We start from the raw sequence: 21,422 nt of genomic DNA, 5'->3' as shown, positions 1-21,422 counted from the left end.
TCTGAGCTGGGAAGCTTCAGTGTGTCAGTGAGCTGGGAGCTTCAGTGTGTGTGAGCTCAGTGTGTCAGTGTGAGGGAAGTGTCAGTGTGTGGGAAGCTTCAGTGTGTCAGTCTGAGCTGGGAAGCTTCAGTGTGTCTGGGAAGCTTCAGTGTGAGTGTGAGCTGGGAAGCTTCAGTGTGTCAGTGTGAGCTGGGAAGCTTCAGTGTGTCAGTCTGAGCTGGGAAGCTTCAGAGTGTCAGTCTGAGCTGGGAAGCTTCTTCAGTGTGTCAGTGTGAGCTGGGAAGCTTCCGTGTGTCAGTGTGAGCTGGGAAGCTTCAGTGTGAGCTGGGAAGCTTCAGTGTGAGCTGGGAAGCTTCAGTGTGTCAGTGTGAGCTGGGAAGCTTCAGTGTGTCAGTGTGAGCTGGGAAGCTTCAGTGTGTCAGTGTGAGCTGGGAAGCTTCAGTGTGTCAGTGTGAGCTGGGAAGCTTCAGTGTGTCAGTGTGAGCTGGGAAGCTTCAGTGTGTCAGTGTGAGCTGGGAAGCTTCAGTGTGTCAGTGTGAGCTGGGAAGCTTCAGTGTGTCAGTGTGAGCTGGGAAGCTTCAGTGTGTCAGTGTGAGCTGGGAAGCTTCAGTGTGTCAGTGTGAGCTGGGAAGCTTCAGTGTGTCAGTGTGAGCTGGGAAGCTTCAGTGTGTCAGTGTGAGCTGGGAAGCTTCAGTGTGTCAGTGTGAGCTGGGAAGCTTCAGTGAGTCAGTGTGAGCTGGGAAGCTTCATTGTGTCAGTGTGAGCTGGGAAGCTTCAGTGTGTCAGTGTGAGCTGGGAAGCTTCAGTGTGTCAGTGTGAGCTGGGAAGCTTCAGTGTGTCAGTGTGAGCTGGGAAGCTTCAGTGTGAGCTGGGAAGCTTCAGTGTGTCAGTGTGAGCTGGGAAGCTTCAGTGTGTCAGTGTGAGCTGGGAAGCTTCAGTGTGTCAGTGTGAGCTGGGAAGCTTCAGTGTGTCAGTGTGAGCTGGGAAGCTTCAGTGTGTCAGTGTGAGCTGGGAAGTCAGTTCAGTGTGTCAGTGTGAGCTGGGAAGCTTCAGTGTGTCAGTGTGAGCTGGGAAGCTTCAGTGTGTCAGTGTGAGCTGGGAAGCTTCAGTGTGTCAGTGTGAGCTGGGAAGCTTCAGTGTGTCAGTGTGAGCTGGGAAGCTTCAGTGTGTCAGTGTGAGCTGGGAAGCTTCAGTGTGTCAGTGTGAGCTGGGAAGCTTCAGTGTGTCAGTCTGAGCTGGGAAGCTTCAGTGTGTCAGTGTGAGCTGGGAAGCTTCAGTGTGTCATTCTGAGCTGGGAAGCTTCAGTGTGTCATTCTGAGCTGGGAAGCTTCAGTGGAGTCTGAGCGGGGAAGCTTCAGTGTGTCAGTCTGAGCTGGGAAGCTTCAGTGTGTCAGTGTGAGCTGGGAAGCTTCAGTGTGTCAGTGTGAGCTGGGAAGCTTCAGTGTGTCAGTGTGAGCTGGGAAGCTTCAGTGTGTCAGTGTGAGCTGGGAAGCTTCAGTGTGTCAGTGTGAGCTGGGAAGCTTCAAGTGAGCTGGGAAGCTTCAGTGTGTCAGTCTGAGCTGGGCAGCTTCCGTGTGTCAGTCTGAGCTGGGAAGCTTCAGTGTGTCAGTCTGAGCTGGGAAGCTTCAGTGTGTCAGTGAGCTGGGAAGCTTCAGTGTGTCAGTCTGAGCTGGGAAGCTTCAGTGTGTCAGTGTGAGCTGAGATGGGAAGCTTCAGTGTGTCAGTGTGAGCTGGGAAGCTTCAGTGTGTCAGTGTGTCTGAGCTGGGAAGCTTCAGTGTGAGCTGGGAAGTCAGTCTGAGCTGGGAAGCTTCAGTGTGTCAGTGTGAGCTGGGAAGCTTCAGTGCTGTCAGTGTGAGCTGGGAAGCTTCAGTGTGTCAGTGTGAGCTGGGAAGCTTCAGTGTGTCAGTGTGAGCTGGGAAGCTTCAGTGTGTCAGTGTGAGCTGGGAAGCTTCAGTGTGTCAGTGTGAGCTGGGAAGCTTCAGTGTGTCAGTGTGAGCTGGGAAGCTTCAGTGTGTCAGTGTGCTGTCATTGTGAGCTGGGAAGCTTCAGTGTGTCAGTGTGAGCTGGGAAGCTTCAGTGTGTCAGTCTGAGCTGGGAAGCTTCAGTGTGTCAGTGTGAGCTGGGAAGCTTCAGTGTGTCAGTGTGAGCTGGGAAGCTTCAGTGTGTCAGTGTGAGCTGGGAAGCTTCAGTGTGTCAGTGTGAGCTGGGAAGCTTCAGTGTGTCAGTGTGTCAGTGTGTGAGCTGGGAGCTGGGAAGCTTCAGTGTGTCAGGTGAAGCTTCAGTGTGTCAGGGTGAGCTGGGAAGCTTCAGTGTGTCAGTGTGAGCTGGGAAGCTTCAGTGTGTCAGTGTGAGCTGGGAAGCTTCAGTGTGTCAGTCTGAGCTGGGAAGCTTCAGTGTGTCAGTCTGAGCTGGGAAGCTTCAGTGTGTCAGTCTGAGCTGGGAAGCTTCAGTGTGTCAGTCTGAGCTGGGAAGCTTCAGTGTGTCAGTGAGCTGAGCTGGGAAGCTTCAGTGTGTCATTGTGAGCTGGGAAGCTTCAGTGTGTCAGTGTGAGCTGGGAAGCTTCAGTGTGTCAGTCTGAGCTGGGAAGCTTCAGTGTGTGAGTCTGAGCTGGGAAGCTTCAGTGTCAGTGTGAGCTGGGAAGCTTCAGTGTGTAAGTCTGAGCTGGGAAGCTTCATTGTGTCATTCTGATTTGGGAAGCTTCAGTGTGTCATTCTGAGCTGGGAAGCTTCAGTGTGTCAGTGTGAGCTGGGAAGCTTCAGTGTGTCAGTGTGAGCTGGGAAGCTTCAGTGTGTCAGTCTGAGCTGGGAAGCTTCAGTGTGTCAGTCTGAGCTGGGAAGCTTCAGTGTGTCAGTGTGAGCTGGGAAGCTTCAGTGTGTCAGTGTGAGCTGGGAAGCTTCAGTGTGTCAGTGTGAGCTGGGAAGCTTCAGTGTGTCAGTGTGAGCTGGGAAGCTTCAGTGTGTCAGTGTGAGCTGGGAAGCTTCAGTGTGTCAGTGTGAGCTGGGAAGCTTCAGTGTGTCAGTGTGAGCTGGGAAGCTTCAGTGTGTCAGTCTGAGCTGGGAAGCTTCAGTGTGTCAGTGTGAGCTGGGAAGCTTCAGTGTGTCAGTGTGAGCTCAGTGTGTCAGTGTGAGCTGGGAAGCTTCAGTGTGTCAGTGTGAGCTGGGAAGCTTCAGTGTGTCAGTGTGAGCTGGGAAGCTTCAGTGTGTCAGTGTGAGCTGGGAAGCTTCAGTGTGTCAGTGTGAGCTGGGAAGCTTCAGTGTGTCAGTGTGAGCTGGGAAGCTTCAGTGTGAGCTGGGAAGCTTCAGTGTGTCATTCTGAGCTGGGAAGCTTCAGTGTGTCAGTCTGAGCTGGGAAGCTTCAGTGTGTCAGTCTGAGCTGGGAAGCTTCAGTGTGTCAGTCTGAGCTGGGAAGCTTCAGTGTGTCAGTCTGAGCTGGGAAGCTTCAGTGTGTCAGTCTGACCTGGGAAGCTTCAGTGTGTCAGTCTGACCTGGGAAGCTTCAGTGTGTCAGTGTGAGCTGGGAAGCTGTCAGTGTGAGCTGGGAAGCTTCAGTGTGTCAGTGTGAGCTGGGAAGCTTCAGTGTGTCAGTGTGAGCTGGGAAGCTTCAGTGTGTCTGGGAAGTCTGAGCTGGGAAGCTTCAGTGTGTCAGTGTGACCTGGGAAGCTTCAGTGTGTCAGTGTGAGCTGGGAAGCTTCAGTGTGTCAGGGTGAGCTGGGAAGCTTCAGTGCTGGGAAGTCAGTGTGAGCTGGGAAGCTTCAGTGTGTCAGTGTGAGCTGGGAAGCTTCAGTGTGTCAGTGTGAGCTGGGAAGCTTCAGTGTGTCAGTGTGAGCTGGGAAGCTTCAGTGTGTCAGTGTGAGCTGGGAAGCTTCAGTGTGAGCTGGGAAGCTTCAGTGTGAGCTGGGAAGCTTCAGTGTGAGCTGGGAAGCTTCAGTGTGTCAGTGTGAGCTGGGAAGCTTCAGTGTGTCAGTCTGAGCTGGGAAGCTTCAGTGTGTCAGTGTGAGCTGGGAAGCTTCAGTGTGTCAGTGTGAGCTGGGAAGCTTCAGTGTGTCAGTGTGAGCTGGGAAGCTTCAGTGTGTCAGTGTGAGCTGGGAAGCTTCAGTGTGTCAGTGTGAGCTGGGAAGCTTCAGTGTGTCAGTGAGCTGAGCTGGGAAGCTTCAGTGTGTCAGTCTGAGCTGGGAAGCTTCAGTGTGTCAGTGAGCTGGGAAGCTTCAGTGTGTCAGTGAGATGGGAAGCTTCAGTGTGTCAGTGTGAGCTGGGAAGCTTCAGTGTGTCAGTGTGAGCTGGGAAGCTTCAGTGTGTCAGTGTGAGCTGGGAAGCTTCAGTGTGTCAGTGTGAGCTGGGAAGCTTCAGTGTGTAATTCTGAGCTGGGAAGCTTCAGTGTGTCAGTGTGAGCTGGGAAGCTTCAGTGTGTCAGTGTGAGCTGGGAAACTTCAATGAGAATATCTTCAAATATTCCACTGACCTCAGTAGCTACAATAATAAAATAAGAAATGTTTGTAAATATGATCATAATTTTTAAAAAGATGGACCGGTAAGCCAGCGGAAGGCCTCGATCAGATGATCAAAAGCTCCAACGGTGGGTCATCAGCTAAGACCCGCGTCAGGAAACACTTGTCCTGTTTCCTGACGAACCTTACCTAACTTAATAGTTACAATAGTTTAAAAGACTGGAGCAGAACTGGAGTTACTATTATATGCAGATGACAATTATGGAAGACTAAAATGTATGAAATAAAATTCAGTTTACTTGAATTTAATCTAGTAATAAAATTTTAGAGGATTAAGACACATGTGCAACAGTTATGTTTCTTTATTGTGACTGAAACGTTCCGCCTTCACAGTAGGCTTCTTCAGTCAGATACAGAGGCAAGAGTCGACGTAGCTGAGGGACTGACCACCTCATACACTACTACAAGGGTGACTGACTCCTTACATCATCTTGACTTCTGTATTACTCCTGCTGTCTGTGTAGTTGACTGAAGAAGTCTTCTGTGTAGGTGAAATGTTTAAATCACAATAAAGATACATAACTGTTGCACATGTGTCTTAAATCTTCATCTATATCATACAACATTTCCAAAATATAATGATAAACATTGCCGACAACATGTAAGTTAAACACAAGATGCATTTTATAACATTTTATTGTGAAGATTTTTCCACCAGGAACATGAACCAAACATTTTATTTCCTTGTGAAGTATAAAGAAAAAGTAGTTTATATGTAATGTAATATTCTTAAGCACAAAGAAAACCACTAACATGTATATGCATTTCCGACAGAAAAATCTCAATGTTTACAGACTACTTAAGACCAGACATACATACTGAGTGGTACAATTATAAGTATTCTTTATTAAAAGTGAGTGAAGTTGTGAAAATAGTATAAATTAAAGTATGTATTAATGCTTTAAAATTATTAAGTAGTTTCTAATAGGTTCTATGATTTCAGTTGATAGTTAGTTAAGTTGGTTTTGTTAGAGATGAAGTGGTTTTGTTTGGTATAACACACTGTTGGTGTAGTTAAGTTAGGGAGATGAGGCGATTTTTAATTATAGCTTTAAATTTATTGGTAAACAGAAGACCTTTCGCTGGTTCAGTCGATGAATTCCAGATCTTGGAGTCCTCTACGTTGACTGAAATTTTTGACACAGGGAATGACGAAGAGAGTTTTGTACCTTGTGTTGTGAAGAGATTATACATACATATATATATATATATATATATATATATATATATATATATATATATATATATATATATATATATATATATATATATATATATATATATATATATATATGTCGTGCCGAATATGTAAAACTGGTCAATTAGCAAGAACTCATTTAAAATTAAGTCCTTTCTAAAATTTTCTCTTATACGTTTAAAGATATATTTTTTTCATTAATGTTGATGTAAAAATTTATAATTTTGCACCAAAAGGAACTTAGAAAACTTACCTAACCTTATTATAACAAGAACAATTTATTTTAGCCTAACCCACCTAAATATATTTTAGATTTGTTTACAATAATTTAATACTAAACAAACACAGTGAAATATATTTTTTTCGTTAGGTTCAGAATGATTTTGGCGAAATTATTGCATACACAAATTTTCACTTGTTCTATATGGCAAGATGAGCGTTGCTATTTAAGCCAAGATCGCAAATTCTGCCTATTCGGTACGATATATATATATATATATATATATATATATATATATATATATAGAATATATATATACATATATATATATACAATAAGATCACAGTAAACAGGTGATATCAAAATATGCAAAACAACCACTGTGAAAGAATAGTGAAATTCTAAGTGCTTTCGTGACTTCTCACATTATCAAGGAACTATGAAAGTAATACGTCAAAGGAAGGCATATAATGGGTCTATCTCACACCTCACCATCACATCTCACAACAAAGCAACACCTGACGCGCGACAACACGCGACTCATAAGAAAGGAAGAACACTGCAGCAGGCCCACTGGCCCACCTAGACAGGTCTTTCACGAGATCCCACTAACAAAATATTTTACCCAAGAATTAAGATTTATTATTTGTCCAATGTATTATTAAATTCTTCCCAAATTTTATAAATTATAAATGGATCTAATTTATATGACCAAAGGAAATATTCATATTATTTTCAAAACTGTTCTTTATGAAACAAGATTAATTATATTCCTGTCGACCATGGACTTGCTTGATACTACTTTCTCAACTTTTTGAAAATCAATTGGATGGTTAAAATCTCTAACATGAATAAACAGAGCATTGGAATCTTGTTCAGTTCTAATGCTATATTTATGTTGTTTTAATCTTAGTTCGAGATTTTACCAATTTGACTGAAAAATTATTACGGTCAAACTGGTAAAAGTCTCGAACTAAGATTAAAACAACATAAATATAGCATTAGAACTGGACAAGATTCCAATATTCTATTTATTGATGTGAGAGATTTTAACCATCCAATTGATTTTCAAAAAGTTGAGATTATGTATCAAGCAAGTTCATGGTCGACAGGAATATAATTGAATCTTGTTTCATAAAAAGCAATTTTGAAAATAATATGAATATTTCCTTTGGTCTATATAAATTAGATCCATTTATAAATAATAAAATTTGGGAAGAATTTAATAATACATTGGACAAATAATAAATCTTAATTCTTGGGTAAAATATTTTGTTAGTGGGATCTCTTGAAGGACCTGTCTAGTTGGGCCAGTGGGCCTGCTGCAGTGTTCCTCCTTTCTTATGAGTTGCGCGTTGTCGCGCGTCAGGTGTTGCTTTGTTGTGGGATGTGATGGTGAGGTGTGGTCTAGACCCTTTATGTGCCTTCCTTTAATGTATTACTTTTATAGTTCTTTGATAATGTGAGAAGTTACGAAAGTGCTTGGATTTTCACTATTCTTTCACAGTGGTTGTTTTGTATATATATATATATATATATATATATATATATATATATATATATATATATATATATATATATATATATATATATATATATATATATATATATATATATATATATATATATATATGTACTCACCTAATTGTGGTTGCAGGGGTCGAGACTCAGCTCCTGGCCCTGCCTCTTCACTGATCGCTACTGGATCCTCTCTCTCTCTACTTCCTGAGCTTTGTCATACCTCTTCTTAAAACTATGTATGGTTCCCGCCTCCACTACTTCACTTGCTAGGCTATTCCACTTGCTGACAACTCTATGACTGAAGAAATACTTCCTAACGTCCCTGTGACTCGTCTGAGTCTTCAGCTTCCAGTTGTGACCCCTTGTCCCTGTGTCCCCTCTCTGGAACATCCTATCTCTGTCCACCTTGTCTATTCCCTGCAGTATCTTGTATGTCGTTATCATGTCTCCCCTGACCCTTCTGTCCTCCAGTGTCGTCAGTCCGATTTCCCTTAACCTTTCCTCGTACGACATTCCCTTGAGCTCTGGGACTAGCCTTGTTGCAAACCTTTGTACTTTCTCTAACTTCTTGACGTGCTTGACCAGTTGTGGGTTCCAGACTGGTGCTGCATACTCCAGTATGGGCCTAACATACACAGTGTACAGTGTCTTGAACGATTCCTTATTAAGGTATCGGAACGCTATTCTCAGGTTTGCCAGGCGCCCGTATGCTGCAGCGGTTATTTGGTTGATGTGTGCCTCCGGTGATGTGCTCGGTGTTATGGTCACCCCAAGGTCTTTCTCCCTGAGTGAGGTCTGTAGTCTTTGTCCACCTAGCCTATACTCTGTCTGCAGTCTTCTTTGCCCCTCCCCAATCTTCATGACTTTGCATTTGGCTGGACTGAATTCGAGAAGCCAGTTGCTGGACCACATGTCCAGCCTGTCCAGGTCTCTTTGCAGTCCTGCCTCATCCTCGTCCGATTTAATTCTTCTCATCAACTTCACGTCATCTGCGAACAGGGACACTTCAGAGTCTATTCCTTCCATCATGTCGTTCACATATATCAAAAATAGCACTGGTCCTAGAACTGACCCCTGTGGGACCCCGCTCGTAACAGGCGCCCACTGTGATACCTCTTCACGTACCATGACTCGTTGCTGCCTCCCTGTCAGGTATTCCCTTATCCATTGCAGTGCCCTCCCTTTTACGTGCGCCTGATCCTCCAGCTTCTGCACTAATCTCTTGTGGGGAACTGTGTCAAAGGCCTTCCTGCAGTCTAGGAAAACGCAGTCTACCCACCCCTCTCTCTCGTGTCTTACTTCTGTTACCTTGTCATAAAACTCCAGGAGGTTTGTGATACAAGATTTGCCTTCCATGAACCCATGCTGGTTTTCATTTATAATCTTGTTCCTTTCCAGGTGTTCGACCACTCTCCTCCTGTGTGTGTGTGTGTGTGTGTGTGTGTGTGTGTGTGTGTGTGTGTGTGTGTGTGTGTGTGTGTGTGTGTGTGTGTGTGTGTGTGTGTGTACATAGAATAGGCACAGTAATATGAGTGGATATTTTGTTTATTTAGTAAGTTCAAACTCTTGAAGAGTGGGAGTGTGTGTTGTCTGGAACAGGAATGGGTGATAATCCACACAGCAGCTTTTTGGGGGGTTATTAATATTTAAGATGATTAGCCGTAGCAGATCCCCAGACACAAATATCACAGGTGAAGTAAAGGTAGATTAGAGAGTGGAAGAATGTTAGAAGTGTCGTTTCGGGTAGATAGTACAGTATCTTGGAGATGATGCCTTTTGTTTTGGAGACGTTCTTTGTGTTGGGTGTGAGTATGGAATTTCTGTTTGCAATCAAGGTGAAGCCCTAAGAATTTCCCCTCAGTGTCTTGTAATTGGGGGAATGATTTATCAATATGTTAAGTTGGATATTTTAAACTTGGTTTCCAAATAGCATGTAGCAAGTTTTGTCTACACCGAGGGAGATTTTTTTTTTTTTGGTCATTATCCACGTAGTTATTTGTAAGAGCTTGTCGTTAAAAGTGTCACTGAGCGTAGTAGGATTTGAGCTGGAGAAGACATAAGTAGTGCCGTCTTCGAATAAAACAGGTTTAAAGAGATGAGATGCAGTTGGAATATCACTGATGTAAATTAGAAAAAGCAGAGGCCCTAAGGGCACTTACTGCCTTGGGGCACTCCTATGGCTACTGGCTGAGTTGGCGAGGTTACACTGTTTGCAGGTGTCTATTGCTAAGATAAGATTTTAGGTATGCAATGCTATGTCCTCTGACCCCATAATGTTCTAGTTTATGAAGCAAGATATTGTGGTCCACCGTGTTGAACGCTTTCCGCTGTACTACAAAACAGATGTTGAGGGTAATGCTACAAGCTAAGTCAAAGATTAAATAGTGGACTGAAATGGGACTTATCTTGAAAGACAGCTTTCGCCTACACAGTCGTCCCTGCAGGCGATGTCTTGAGAAGCAGTTGTATGCATCCCTCAAGGGCTGGAATTTAAAATATTATGGGTGAGTATAATTATCCCTAGGGGGTGTTATGTCAGTATTTTTCATTACTGAATACTAACTGGATCCATTGAAGTCTGTACTCACGTGTGTGGGCTCGATGGTCCTCGTGTCACCGGGGTATATGGCAATCTGTTCAGCATAGTTCTTAACTGCACAGTCAATGGAATCAGCACATGCTAAACAGACTTATCTGGGTTTGTGTATCGTACCCTTACTTCCAGGTATCGGTGTCTTGATTGAAGACTAGTGTCTTTGAGAATGTCCATGTCTCCCACTGTCTAGGAATACACACACTGGTACACTATTTTCCACAAGGTTTGTCTTTCATGGTAATGTCATTAAAGAAGCTGAACACACTTCTTGGTAATAGGTTTATAGTTATTATGGAGATTGAGGAACAGCAATGCACAGTCTTTACTGCACCATTATATACTGCAATCTGAAGACGCCACAGCACCCTACGTTGCCACTGCCCCTAGCCACAAAGAAAAGAGCTGACCTAGCACATTTCCCTTCCTTGCCAAACTTTCACTATGAAGCAATGCAGAATGCTTGATTCTTGCTGTCTTAAGCATAGACAACAATCTACATATTTAACATGGTAATAAAGTGGATGCAGGATTTCTTAATTGTCCTGCTCAGGTAAGAGATTGATTGTCTCTTATTTAAACAACACTATTTGCAACACTGGTCTCTTGCAAGGACGTTGTATGACCCGTAACTGGTACACGTTGGTTAAACATCTGTTGGTAATTACTGTCTGTTGGTAATTACTTGATGTAGCAGTAAACAAGATGCTTGCTGGGCCCCTCATGGCTGAAAAAGGGCTGAAAGGGGCTCAAGGGGGCTGATGCCCCCTCCTGGAGAAAATTTCTCCACAACAGACCCACATCTGTACTACACAACAGACCCACATCTGTACTACACAACAGACCCACATCTGTACTACACAACAGACCCACATCTGTACTTCATTGACCTGGTTAGTTCGGTCATCTGCTTTTACACTTTACTTAGTGCTTCCAGTGACTTATCTTTTGTTTCTCAATCCTAAGTTAGTTAAATTTATGCATGTGTCATAACTACTTTCGTTCTATCGGTTTTGTACTTACTTGATTTTTTATTTTTAAAGATTCGCCGGTATTCTCCCGGCCTGGGCCTTTTCCAAGTGGTGGTTCGGCATTGGCTCCCTCTTTAGGGAGTGTCTGAGACCTAAGTCTTCCATGGGAGGAGGCACAAGTACCTCCTCATCTTTGGGACCAACTGTCCCCAGGCCTAGCCACAAACTAGGCCTCTCTGGTCTGCCATCCCCGCCCCAAGGGGGCTAACTAGAATGACTGTCTTGTGAGCTACAAGCTCCGGCTCAGGCACCTACCCTACCCTAGAAGGGCTGGGCATGGTGTCGATGTTATTTGATTGTGTTAGGCTGTAGCCTCTATGAGAATCATGACTATTTTCTATATCGCCTCTTGAATTTATCTCTTTATTTTATTATATTGCTGGTATTTTGTCTCTAGTATTGACGATAACTATTTTTTTTAACTCAGTAGTTAAATAAAAGTTTAGTAATTGTAACAATGGTGTTACTAAGAAAAAGATGCGACATTTAACACTTACCACTACATAATTGAATTGTCAATTTACAATCTGTCAAAGTGACTTTTGCCAATACATTGAGAAAATCATGTTTGTATTTCATAGTGAGAGAAGAAATTATATCATAATAGAGGGTTGCCTCAGAGCCAACATAAACAACACAGGAGTGGGACGTATATCATATTACTCTCGTCTCTGCTACCAGACTCACGTCACCGCAAAGCTTCTCTTCCCTCTTTAAAAACAAACACAGATGACCTTGAGATTCCATTCCTCATGAATGTGTTTTACATGCTAGGTTTTAATGTAATATAAAAACTAACCTACTAATTCAACTTAATCGCTGATTAAACTTCTAAAGTTATAAAGGAAAGCGTTGGAAGAATTTAGAAGAAGACAAGAACTCAGTAGCTTCCAGTGTGCCGACTCTCGCAGTAAGTCGTACAGTATTAAATTAAGCACAGTGAAAAAGAGAGAGAGAAAGAGAGAGAGAGAGAGAGAGAGAGAGAGAGAGAGAGAGAGAGAGAGAGAGAGAGAGAGAGAGAGAGAGAGAGAGAGAGAGAGAGAGAGATAGAGAGAGAGAGAGAGAGAATTTTTCAATATTTTTAATTTTCTTTATTTTAGAAAAAAATATATGATTTTGTGTATTTAAGATAGCTTAAGCTTATTTTTAAATTATCAGATTAGCCCATAAAAAGTCATAATTCAACAAAAAAATATGTACCCTATTGACATACTTAAATGACTGGATATTTGAATCCGAGATGAGAGGAATTCTGTAGTTAATACTATATGTTTTCATAGATAAATACACTATTTTTTTTTAATGTTAACTTTTATAGAGTGAAATTTCCGAGAATGCGATAAATAGAAAGTGAAATTACCGGAAATCAAATTACTTATAATAAGATTACTGGGAATTAAATTACTGGTAATCAGGTTACTAGGAATCAAATTACCAAAAGTGGCGTTATTAATAAAAGAAATATATGTACATTACACAAATAACCCGCACATAGAAGAGAGGAGCTTACGACGACGTTTCGGTCCGACTTGGACCATTTACAAAGTCACACTTTGTAAATGGTCCAAGTTGGACCGAAACATCGTCGTAAGCTCCTCTCTTCTATGTGTGGGTTATTTGTGTATCGTTCCAGTCACGGTATTGTGCCTTTTTTTGTTATATGTGTACATTTCTTGAGCATTCGTGAGCAGTTGGTGAACAACTGAGTTTTTCCCTCTTGACCCAGGGAAAAAAATATGTAGACCTCCGCTGATAGCTTCATGAAACTATATTGAGTAAGTCAACAAAGTCACAGTGACTGTTAATTAAGAGAGTGTCCTTGAGGTTATCTCCGCGTGGAGAGCCACAACCTGCGTCACTGAATGTCTCTCACAAGCAATGTGTAACAAACTGCAATCACTTAAAGCAGTTATTTTTTTACATTACATTTTCTGTAGCACACAGTCCATCTCTCATTGAGGTAGAGGTAACCAAAAGTTGAAGAACATTCAATAACTGTCTTGCCAGAAATATGTAGACGTCATAATATAAATGATAGTTTGAACTGCAGCATTCCCAACTTTCATAGTACAGGCACTGCCCTTCTCATCTCCAGTACTTAAGTACTAAGTAGTTTCTCAGAATAGCTAAGTGGTTCCTCAGAATCCCTTCGTAAATGTTAACTTGCTCACGCTCTACTAGCACATACAACCATAAAAAATCGTCTTCATTCACTCCTAACACACATTACATGGTCAAGCTATAAGCAGTCAAAACCTCCTTTACTTCCTCCATCCAGCCATTATTGGAACGATCCTCGCTTCTCAGTTCTTCTATACTAAACCTGTAGGTGTAAACTGTGCATGGGGAATTGGAGGCAATCGAGTTCAATCCAAGGAAGGAGAGGATAACCCATATTACTGGATCAAAAGTCCCCACTGTGTACGAAGAATATGTTTTGAAATAAAAGAAGCCTCAATACATCTGGCAACGACGTAGCCGAGAGAAAAAGGGAACGATAAAGTCATCATGTTCATTTAAAAAGTGATGAAGTGGGTGGTAAGGGTTGTCTGGCAGCGAGGGTACTGGCTTAGTGATAGTGTCTGGCAGCGAGGGTACAGGTTTAGTGACAGTGTCTGGCAGCGAGGGTACTGGCTTAGTGACAGTGTCTGGCAGCGAGGGTACTGGCTTAGTGACAGTGTCTGGCAGCGAGGGTACTGGTTTAGTGACAGTGTCTGGCAGCGAGGGTACTGGCTTAGTGACAGTGTCTGGCAGCGAGGGTACTGGCTTAGTGACAGTGTCTGGCAGCGAGGGTACTGGCTTAGTGACAGTGTCTGGCAGCGAGGGTACTGGATTAGTGACACTGGCAGCGAGGGTACTGGCTTAGTGGCAGTGTCTGGCAACGAGGGTACTGGCTTAGTGACAGTATCTGGCAGCGAGGGTACTGGCTTAGTTACAGTGTCTGGCAGCGAGGGTACTGGCTTAGTGACAGTGTCTGGCAGCGAAAGTACTGGCTTAGTGACAGTATCTGGCAGCGAGGGTACTGGCTTAGTGACAGTATCCGACAGCGAGGGTACTGGCTTAGCGACAGTGTCTGGCAGCGAGGTTACTGGCTTAGTGACAGTGTCTGGCAGCGAGGGAACTGGCTTAGTGACAGTGTCTGGCAGCGAGGGTACTGGCTTAGTGACAGTGTCTGGCAGCGAGGTTACTGGCTTAGTGACAGTGTCTGGCAGCGAGGGTGCTGGCTTAGTGACAGTGTCTGGCAGCGATGTTACTGGCTTAGTGACAGTGTCCGGCAGCGAGGGTGCTGGCTTAGTGACAGTGTCTGGCAGCGAGCGTACTGGCTTAGTGACAGTGTCTGGCAGCGAGGGTACTGGCTTAGTGACAGTGTCTGGCAGCGAGGGTACTGGCTTAGTGACAGTGTCTGGCAGCGAGGGTACTGGCTTGGTGCCAGTGTCTGGCAGCGAGGTTACTGGCTTAGTGACAGTCTGGTGCCATCACTGCCGCTGTGTATGATACTGTTCAGTGTGTGTTCCTCACAGTGGGGTGTGGGAGCTTCACTCTATCCTGCTCTTGTTTTCTATAGTAAGTTGTGTATTTAAAATGTGCCAGCCTACAATGAGGATAACTAGTGTGTGGACCGTGAACGTGTGCAGGTTGCATCAACGGTTGCAGGCTGCAACCGTTGACTTTTTTGGGTTATCCTAGGTTCTCTACACATATGCTGCTATATATGATAATTCTATGTAACTGTATTTGTGTATACCTGAATAAACTTACTTACTTACTTACTTATCAACGGTTGCAGGCTGTATCATCGGTTACAGGCTACGGGTGAAGGTTGCATCAGAGGTTGACTGACAGAGCACCAGTGAGGGTGGAGAGTGTGCTCTAAGTTCACGCCTTAGAAATAAATTATGATCATGTTGGATTATATACCCACTGTGTTTCTTTGTGATATTATGTCTACCATAAGCAGGATGGCATAGATGCGTGACTACCACCCACAGGACGGCATAGATGGCGTGACTACCACCCACAGGACGGCATAGATGGGGTGACTACCACCCACAGGACAGCATAGATGGCGTGACTACCACCCACAGGACGGCATAGATGGCGTGACTACCACCCACAGGACGGCATAGATGGCGTGACTACCACCCACAGGACGGCATAGATGGGGTGACTACCACCCACAGGACGGCATAGATGGCGTGACTACCACCCACAGGACGGCATAGATGGGGTGACTACCACCCACAGGACGGCATAGATGGCGTGACTACCACCCACAGGACGGCATAGATGGCGTGACTACCACTCACAGGACGGCATAGATGGCGTGACTACCACCCACAGGACGGCATAGATGGCGTGACTACCACCCACAGGGTGGGAGTGGATGGGGTCAGAGTAGTGTGCGTGGGAGTTTGTAAACACCACCAACAGTTGGATGGCTCATTCTTAATCAACGTCTGCTTCAACGTTCCACTGTTCTTGAAGATAATCTTTATATCGATCTTTTTTAATGCATCACGTAGGCTGGACGCATTCTCATTGTAATACAGTACCAGTATATTTTTCCTGGAAGGTTGACAGCCAGGGAAACTTTCTGAAGGACTGAGCCAAGGGATGTACCTTCCAGGAAAAAATATGGAAAAATATGTGGCTTGCTGTGTAGCGTTAAGATTGCCTACTTGCGATTATATTGCATTATGAATGGCACTCACCAACACTTCCGTTTCTCTCGTCTGTTACCTCTCTTACTTTTGCTGTTACCTCTTATACTCACTCCTTAAAGTCCATAAAGCCGCGTTTAAGTTAAAATCTCCATGTAAGCATTTAGGTGAACAGGTTCTACAGAAACCCCTACTTTAATCAGGTTGGTCATGCTAATTACAACACCTTTCGATCAACTCCTCAGGTTAGTGCCATGCAGACATTGTGAATCTTGAAGAAAATTTGTGCTTTCTCGGCGAACCCACAAAGTTCGCTTTATTGTAGGTGCACAGGTGCGAAGGAAACTCTTGCTCAGCTATGCGAGCCAAAATAGATGATGCTAAGACCCGGTATATGGTGGTGGTGGATGGGGGTTGGTGGAGTGGCAGACGTGACAGCCAGGCTGGTGACCACCCATGCACGGCAGTACACTACACCAGTCACTTGAAAATCCAAGGTGGCTTGCTAAGCCACAATATGCCACAGGGATGGTGAATATCACTCTTACCAGTGTCCAACTGGTAGCACAAAGCGATATAAGAACATAAGAAAGACGGAACATTGCAACAGGCCTACTGACCCATGCGATGCAGGTCCATGTTACCCTCCGGCTTAGCCCAATGACCCACCAAGTCAGGTCACTTCCACTTAAGGAAGGGTGAACAACATCACACCTAGTAGCACAAGCTAGCCAGGTTCAACTCACACCCACCCACATGTAGTCATGTATTTATCTAACCTATTTTTAAAACTACAATACATTTTAGCCTCTATAACTGTACTCGGGAGTTTGTTCCACTCATCCACAACTCTAATGCCAAACCAGTGCTTTCCTATATCCTTCCTGAATCCGAATTTTCCGACTTGGAACCATTGCTGTGAGTCCTGTCTTGGCTGGAAATTTTCAGCATGCTATTTACATCCCCTTTATTTATTCCTGTTTTCTATTTATACATTTCGATCATATCATCCCTAATTCTACGCCTTTCTACAGAGTGCAGATTCAGCGACCCTCAATTTGTCCTCATAGGGAAGATTTCTAATACATGGGATTATCTTTGACATCCTCCTCTGTACGTTTTCCAGAGCATTTATATCCATTCTGTAATACGGTGACCAGAACTGAGCAGCATAGTCTAAATGAGGCCTAACCAAGGATATAAAGAGTTGAAGAACAACCTGAGGACTTCTATTATTTATACTTCTAGATATGAAGCCAAGAATTCTGTTAGCTTTATTGCGAATACTAATGCACTGTTGTCTTGGTTTTAGATTACTGCTAACCAGAACTCCAAAATCCTTTTCACTATCAGTAGTATTAAGATCTACATTATTTAGTTTATATGTGGCATGGTTATTTAACTGTCCAACATTTAGAACTTTGTATTTGTCAATATTAAACTGCATCTGCCACTTCTCCGACCATTGCATCAGTCTATTCAAATCATCCTGGAGTGCTCTAGTGTCCTCATTAGAAAGAACTGGACGGCCTATTTTGGTGTCATTAGCAAATTTTCTTATGTCGCTGTTTATTCCCTCATCTATGTCATTTACGTAAATTGTGAACAACAATGGGCCCAACACTGACCCCTGCGGAACACCACTTGTGACGTGCCCCCATTCTGATTTCTCCCCATTTATGTAAACTCTGTGCTGCCTATTTGTCAACCAAGCCTCTACCCAGGAAAAATAAATTCCTATTCCATGTGGCTTAATAAGTTTCCTCAATAGCCTCTGATGTGGAACTCTCTCGAAAGCCTTACCGAAGTCCATATACACTATCATATTCATTTCCATGATCTGCCTCCTCATACACCTTAGTGAAAAAAGTTAGTAAATTCTTAAGACAGGAACACCCCTTTGTAAAACCGTTTTGAGATTCATTAATCAATTTATGCCTATCAAGATGGCTACGAACTGCTTCGGCAATTAGTGATTCCATAAATTTTCCCACTATGGAGGTAAGGCTTATTGGTCTATAGTTCGAACTTGTCACCTTCCTTGTGAATAGATGTTACATTTGCCATTTTCCACTAATATGGCATTATGCGAGTTTGTATTGATATGTTGAAAAGCTTAGGCAAAGGTATGCTAAGTTCCTCTTCACATTCCTTTAACATCCTTGCAAACAGTTCATCAGGACCTGGGGATTTGTTAGGCTTTAATTTCTCAATTTGTCTGAGGACCATATCACTAGTTACCGCAATCGTGCATAGTTTATTATCGTCCTGTTGTACATAATCTATTATTTCTGGAATTTCGCTAGTATTTTCCTGGGTAAAAACTGAGAGGAAGAAATTATTGAAATTTTCACACATATCCTTGTCACTTTCAGTGATCTGATCTGAGTTACTCTTAAGTGGGCCAGTCTTGTCCCTAATCTTACTTCTGTATACCAAAGAACCCTTTTGGATTAGTCTTCGAGTCCCTTGCGACCTTAGCCTCATAATCCCTTTTTGTTTTTCTTATTCCTTTTTTTATTTCTCTCTTTAATTGAATATATTGATTTTTTAACTGCCCATCCCCTCTTTTGATACGCTTATATATGCCTCTCTTTTGACCAATGAGATGTTTTAATCTATTATTCATCCATTTGGGATCATTTTTGTTAGATCTAATTTTCCTACTCGGAACAAACGTTGTCTGGGCAGCTAGAACTATGCTCAGAAAAACGTCACATTGGCAAGCAAGACCACCTGCCTTACCCATAGTCAGGACATCCCAATTTAGCCCACCTAGGTAATTTCTCAGTGCCATGAAATCGGCCAAGCGAAAGTCTTGGACAGAGATTTGATTACAGTTATCTGGGTAATTCCAAGATATATTTAAACTAAGTGATTTGTGATCACTATCCCCAAGCTCATCATTAACCTCAAGATTATTAATTAGTGATTCTGTGTTTGGAAGAACCAAGTCACAAACTTAAAAAGCAATCCTGAACCGTATCAAGAAAGTCACTAGACTCAAGATTTCCTGTCATATTGTTCCAATCAATTTGTCTAAAGTTAAAATCTCCCATTAACACAACATTTTCATATCTTGACGCCTTATGAATTTCGTCCCATAACATCTTACTGCACTCCCTATCAAGGTTTGGGGGCCTATATATCACGCCCATAATTAATTTGTCACGACCCTCGAGAAACTATAGCCAAACAGATTTTGTCCGATGCTTGTAGCCTTATATCATGCGATTTTTTTTTTACCTGTTTGTAAAACATGAATATCCTTTCAATTCGTTCATTAATAATGGATAATTTTCAGTAAATAGGACAATATCTTACTTCCGAGATGTTGAGGAAAACTCGGTCAAGCATAATATATGTGAGAAAAATTGCTTTTTTGGTGAGGGTGGGGATGGAGGCAGAAATCGAGCAGCTTGAGTCTTAGCATACTAGAGGAGTGTTCTTCTATAGTTACAGCTGTGTAACACAGTTTTCTATAGTGTTAGTGGGCCACAGACAGGGTAGCACTGCGGTACAGTGCTGTGGATGATCGGCTCCAACCGCTCTTCAGAATGTTAGATTTTATTCACTTGGGCAACTGTATTATGTTTGTATGATGTTAGTAATAAGTCGAATACCATTTTCGAAGATATATGATAGATAAATAACCAAAGGGAGATAGATAGATGGGGAGAGATAGAGAGAGAGAGAGAGAGAGAGAGAGAGAGAGAGAGAGAGAGAGAGAGAGAGAGAGAGAGAGAGAGAGAGAGAGAGAGAGAGAGAGATAGGGGAGAGAGTGAGAGAGAGAGAGAGAGAGAGAGAGAGAGAGAGAGAGAGAGAGAGAGAGAGAGAGAGAGAGAGAGAGAGAGAGAGAGAGAGAGAGAGAGAGAGATGATGATGTACCAGCAAGACTGGACATTGCATTCACCTTGAATACCTGGAGTATACCTGGAAAGGGTTTCGAGGGTCAAGGCCCCCACGGCTCGGTCTGTGACCAGGCCGCATGGCAGATCAGGGCCTGATCAACCAGGCTGTTACTGTTGGCCGCACACAACCCAACGTACGAACGACAGCCCGGCTGGTTAGGTGCCTGTCCAACGCCTTCTTGAAGATAGCCAGGGGTCTATTGGTTATCCCCCTTACGTATTCTGGGAGGCAGCTAAACAGTCTTGAGCCCCTGACACTTACTATGCTGACTTTTATCGTGCTAGTGGCTCCCCTGCTTTTCATTAGAGGGATATTGCATCGTCTGCCGAGTCTTTTGCTTTCAAACATAATAATATTAATAATAATATGTAATATCTTTGTTTCTACAAGTACATATACAAGGTATACAGGCCTAGCTGACATCAGGGAATATTACACATGAAAGACCCCTCGGTACTAGTGATAATGTAGAGTTAACAGTGGAGAGTGAAACAGCACAAGGAGGACATGATAAACCAAACTTCAAAGAAAGGAGACTACACAGGTAAGAGGTAACTCCTGAATGAGCTGCAGTGGGAAAGATAACTAGAGGGAAAGCCAGTAAATGAAATGATGAAACACGTGACTACAAAGTATAAGGAGGTAGAGAGAAAGTTCGTACCAAGCCAGTAGGCCTGCTGCAGTGTTCCTTCTTTCTTATGTTCTTAAGTGGCACCAGAAACAATGGAAAAAACGGTGTGAGCCCATTAGAGGTGTAAAGAGGCCAAGTGTACTAGAGCATGAAAGAAGAATAGAAGGCAAGGACTCGTGAAACAGGGGTTGAGCCGAAGGACCAGAAATAAGTGAATGATGTAACATTAATGTCCAAATATGACGCAAAGTTGTTATATAGTCTCGTCAGGAGGATGACGTCAGTCAAGCACCAGGTAATCAGGCTGAGGAAGGAAGGAGGAGAACTCGCAAAGAGTGACCAGGAAGTATGTAAATAGCTAAGGACAAGATTTAGAGAGCTATTCAAGTGGAGACAGAAATGCTTTCAGCAATCCGAGGCGGTAGAGCTCACCAGTAAGTGATGGAGACATTCCACACAACCAAGGAGAAGGTGAACTAGATACCGCGAAAGCGGTGACCCCAGATAGCATCTCTCCATGGGTTCTGAGAGAGGGAGGGTGTCACTAGCAGCAATCTTCAATAATTCTTTCGGGACATGGCAATTGCACGATATGTGGAAGACAGCAGATGTTGTCCGAATTTTTAAGAAAGGAGAAAATAGGCAATATTAAACTACATACCAGTGTCACTGACATCTATAGTATGTAAAGTCATGGTGAAAATTATCAGGAGAAGATGGTAGAGCACATACATAGGAAATGACTCCAAACATGACAATCATCACTGCTTCAGGGATGAGAAAACCTGTGTCATAAGCCTACTTGAGTTTTATGACAAAGTAACAAAAGTATGACAGGAGAGAGAGGGATGGGTAGATTGCACCTTTTAGGGCTGTAAGAAAGCTCTACGACCAGTAGTGGTACTGGTAGTACCACTACTGGTAGTGGTACTGGTAGTACCACTATTAGTATCACTACCAGTACCACTACCAGTAGTGGTACTGGTAGTAGAGACTAGTTTAAAAAAAACAGAAAAGGCAGGAATAGTAGGGAAACCTCTGCAATGGATCAGAAAATACCTGACAGGAAGGAAATAACGAGTGTTGGTACGTGATGAGGTATCAGAGTGAGTGCATGTGTCAAGTGGGTCCATTGCTGTTTCTTGTATATG

The 21,422-nt window shown here is 43.3% G+C and overlaps 1 protein-coding gene across 1 annotated transcript in view; it reads left to right on the top strand.

Annotated features, from left to right (window-relative positions):
• Positions 1-14,507: 14,507 nt before the first annotated feature.
• LOC138853832 (cytochrome P450 4C1-like) overlaps positions 14,508-21,422 on the top strand; it is a 206,576-nt gene continuing 199,661 nt past the window's right edge. The window contains exon 1 of the mRNA XM_070093053.1: positions 14,508-14,631. Coding sequence (XP_069949154.1) covers positions 14,559-14,631 — 73 coding nt within the window. The 5' untranslated portion in view covers positions 14,508-14,558. The remainder of the gene's footprint in view (positions 14,632-21,422) is intronic.

Source organism: Cherax quadricarinatus, chromosome 41 (assembly GCF_038502225.1).
Source record: "Cherax quadricarinatus isolate ZL_2023a chromosome 41, ASM3850222v1, whole genome shotgun sequence".
Lineage (NCBI taxonomy): Eukaryota > Metazoa > Arthropoda > Malacostraca > Decapoda > Parastacidae > Cherax > Cherax quadricarinatus.
This window is presented reverse-complemented; position numbering and strand designations above follow the sequence as displayed.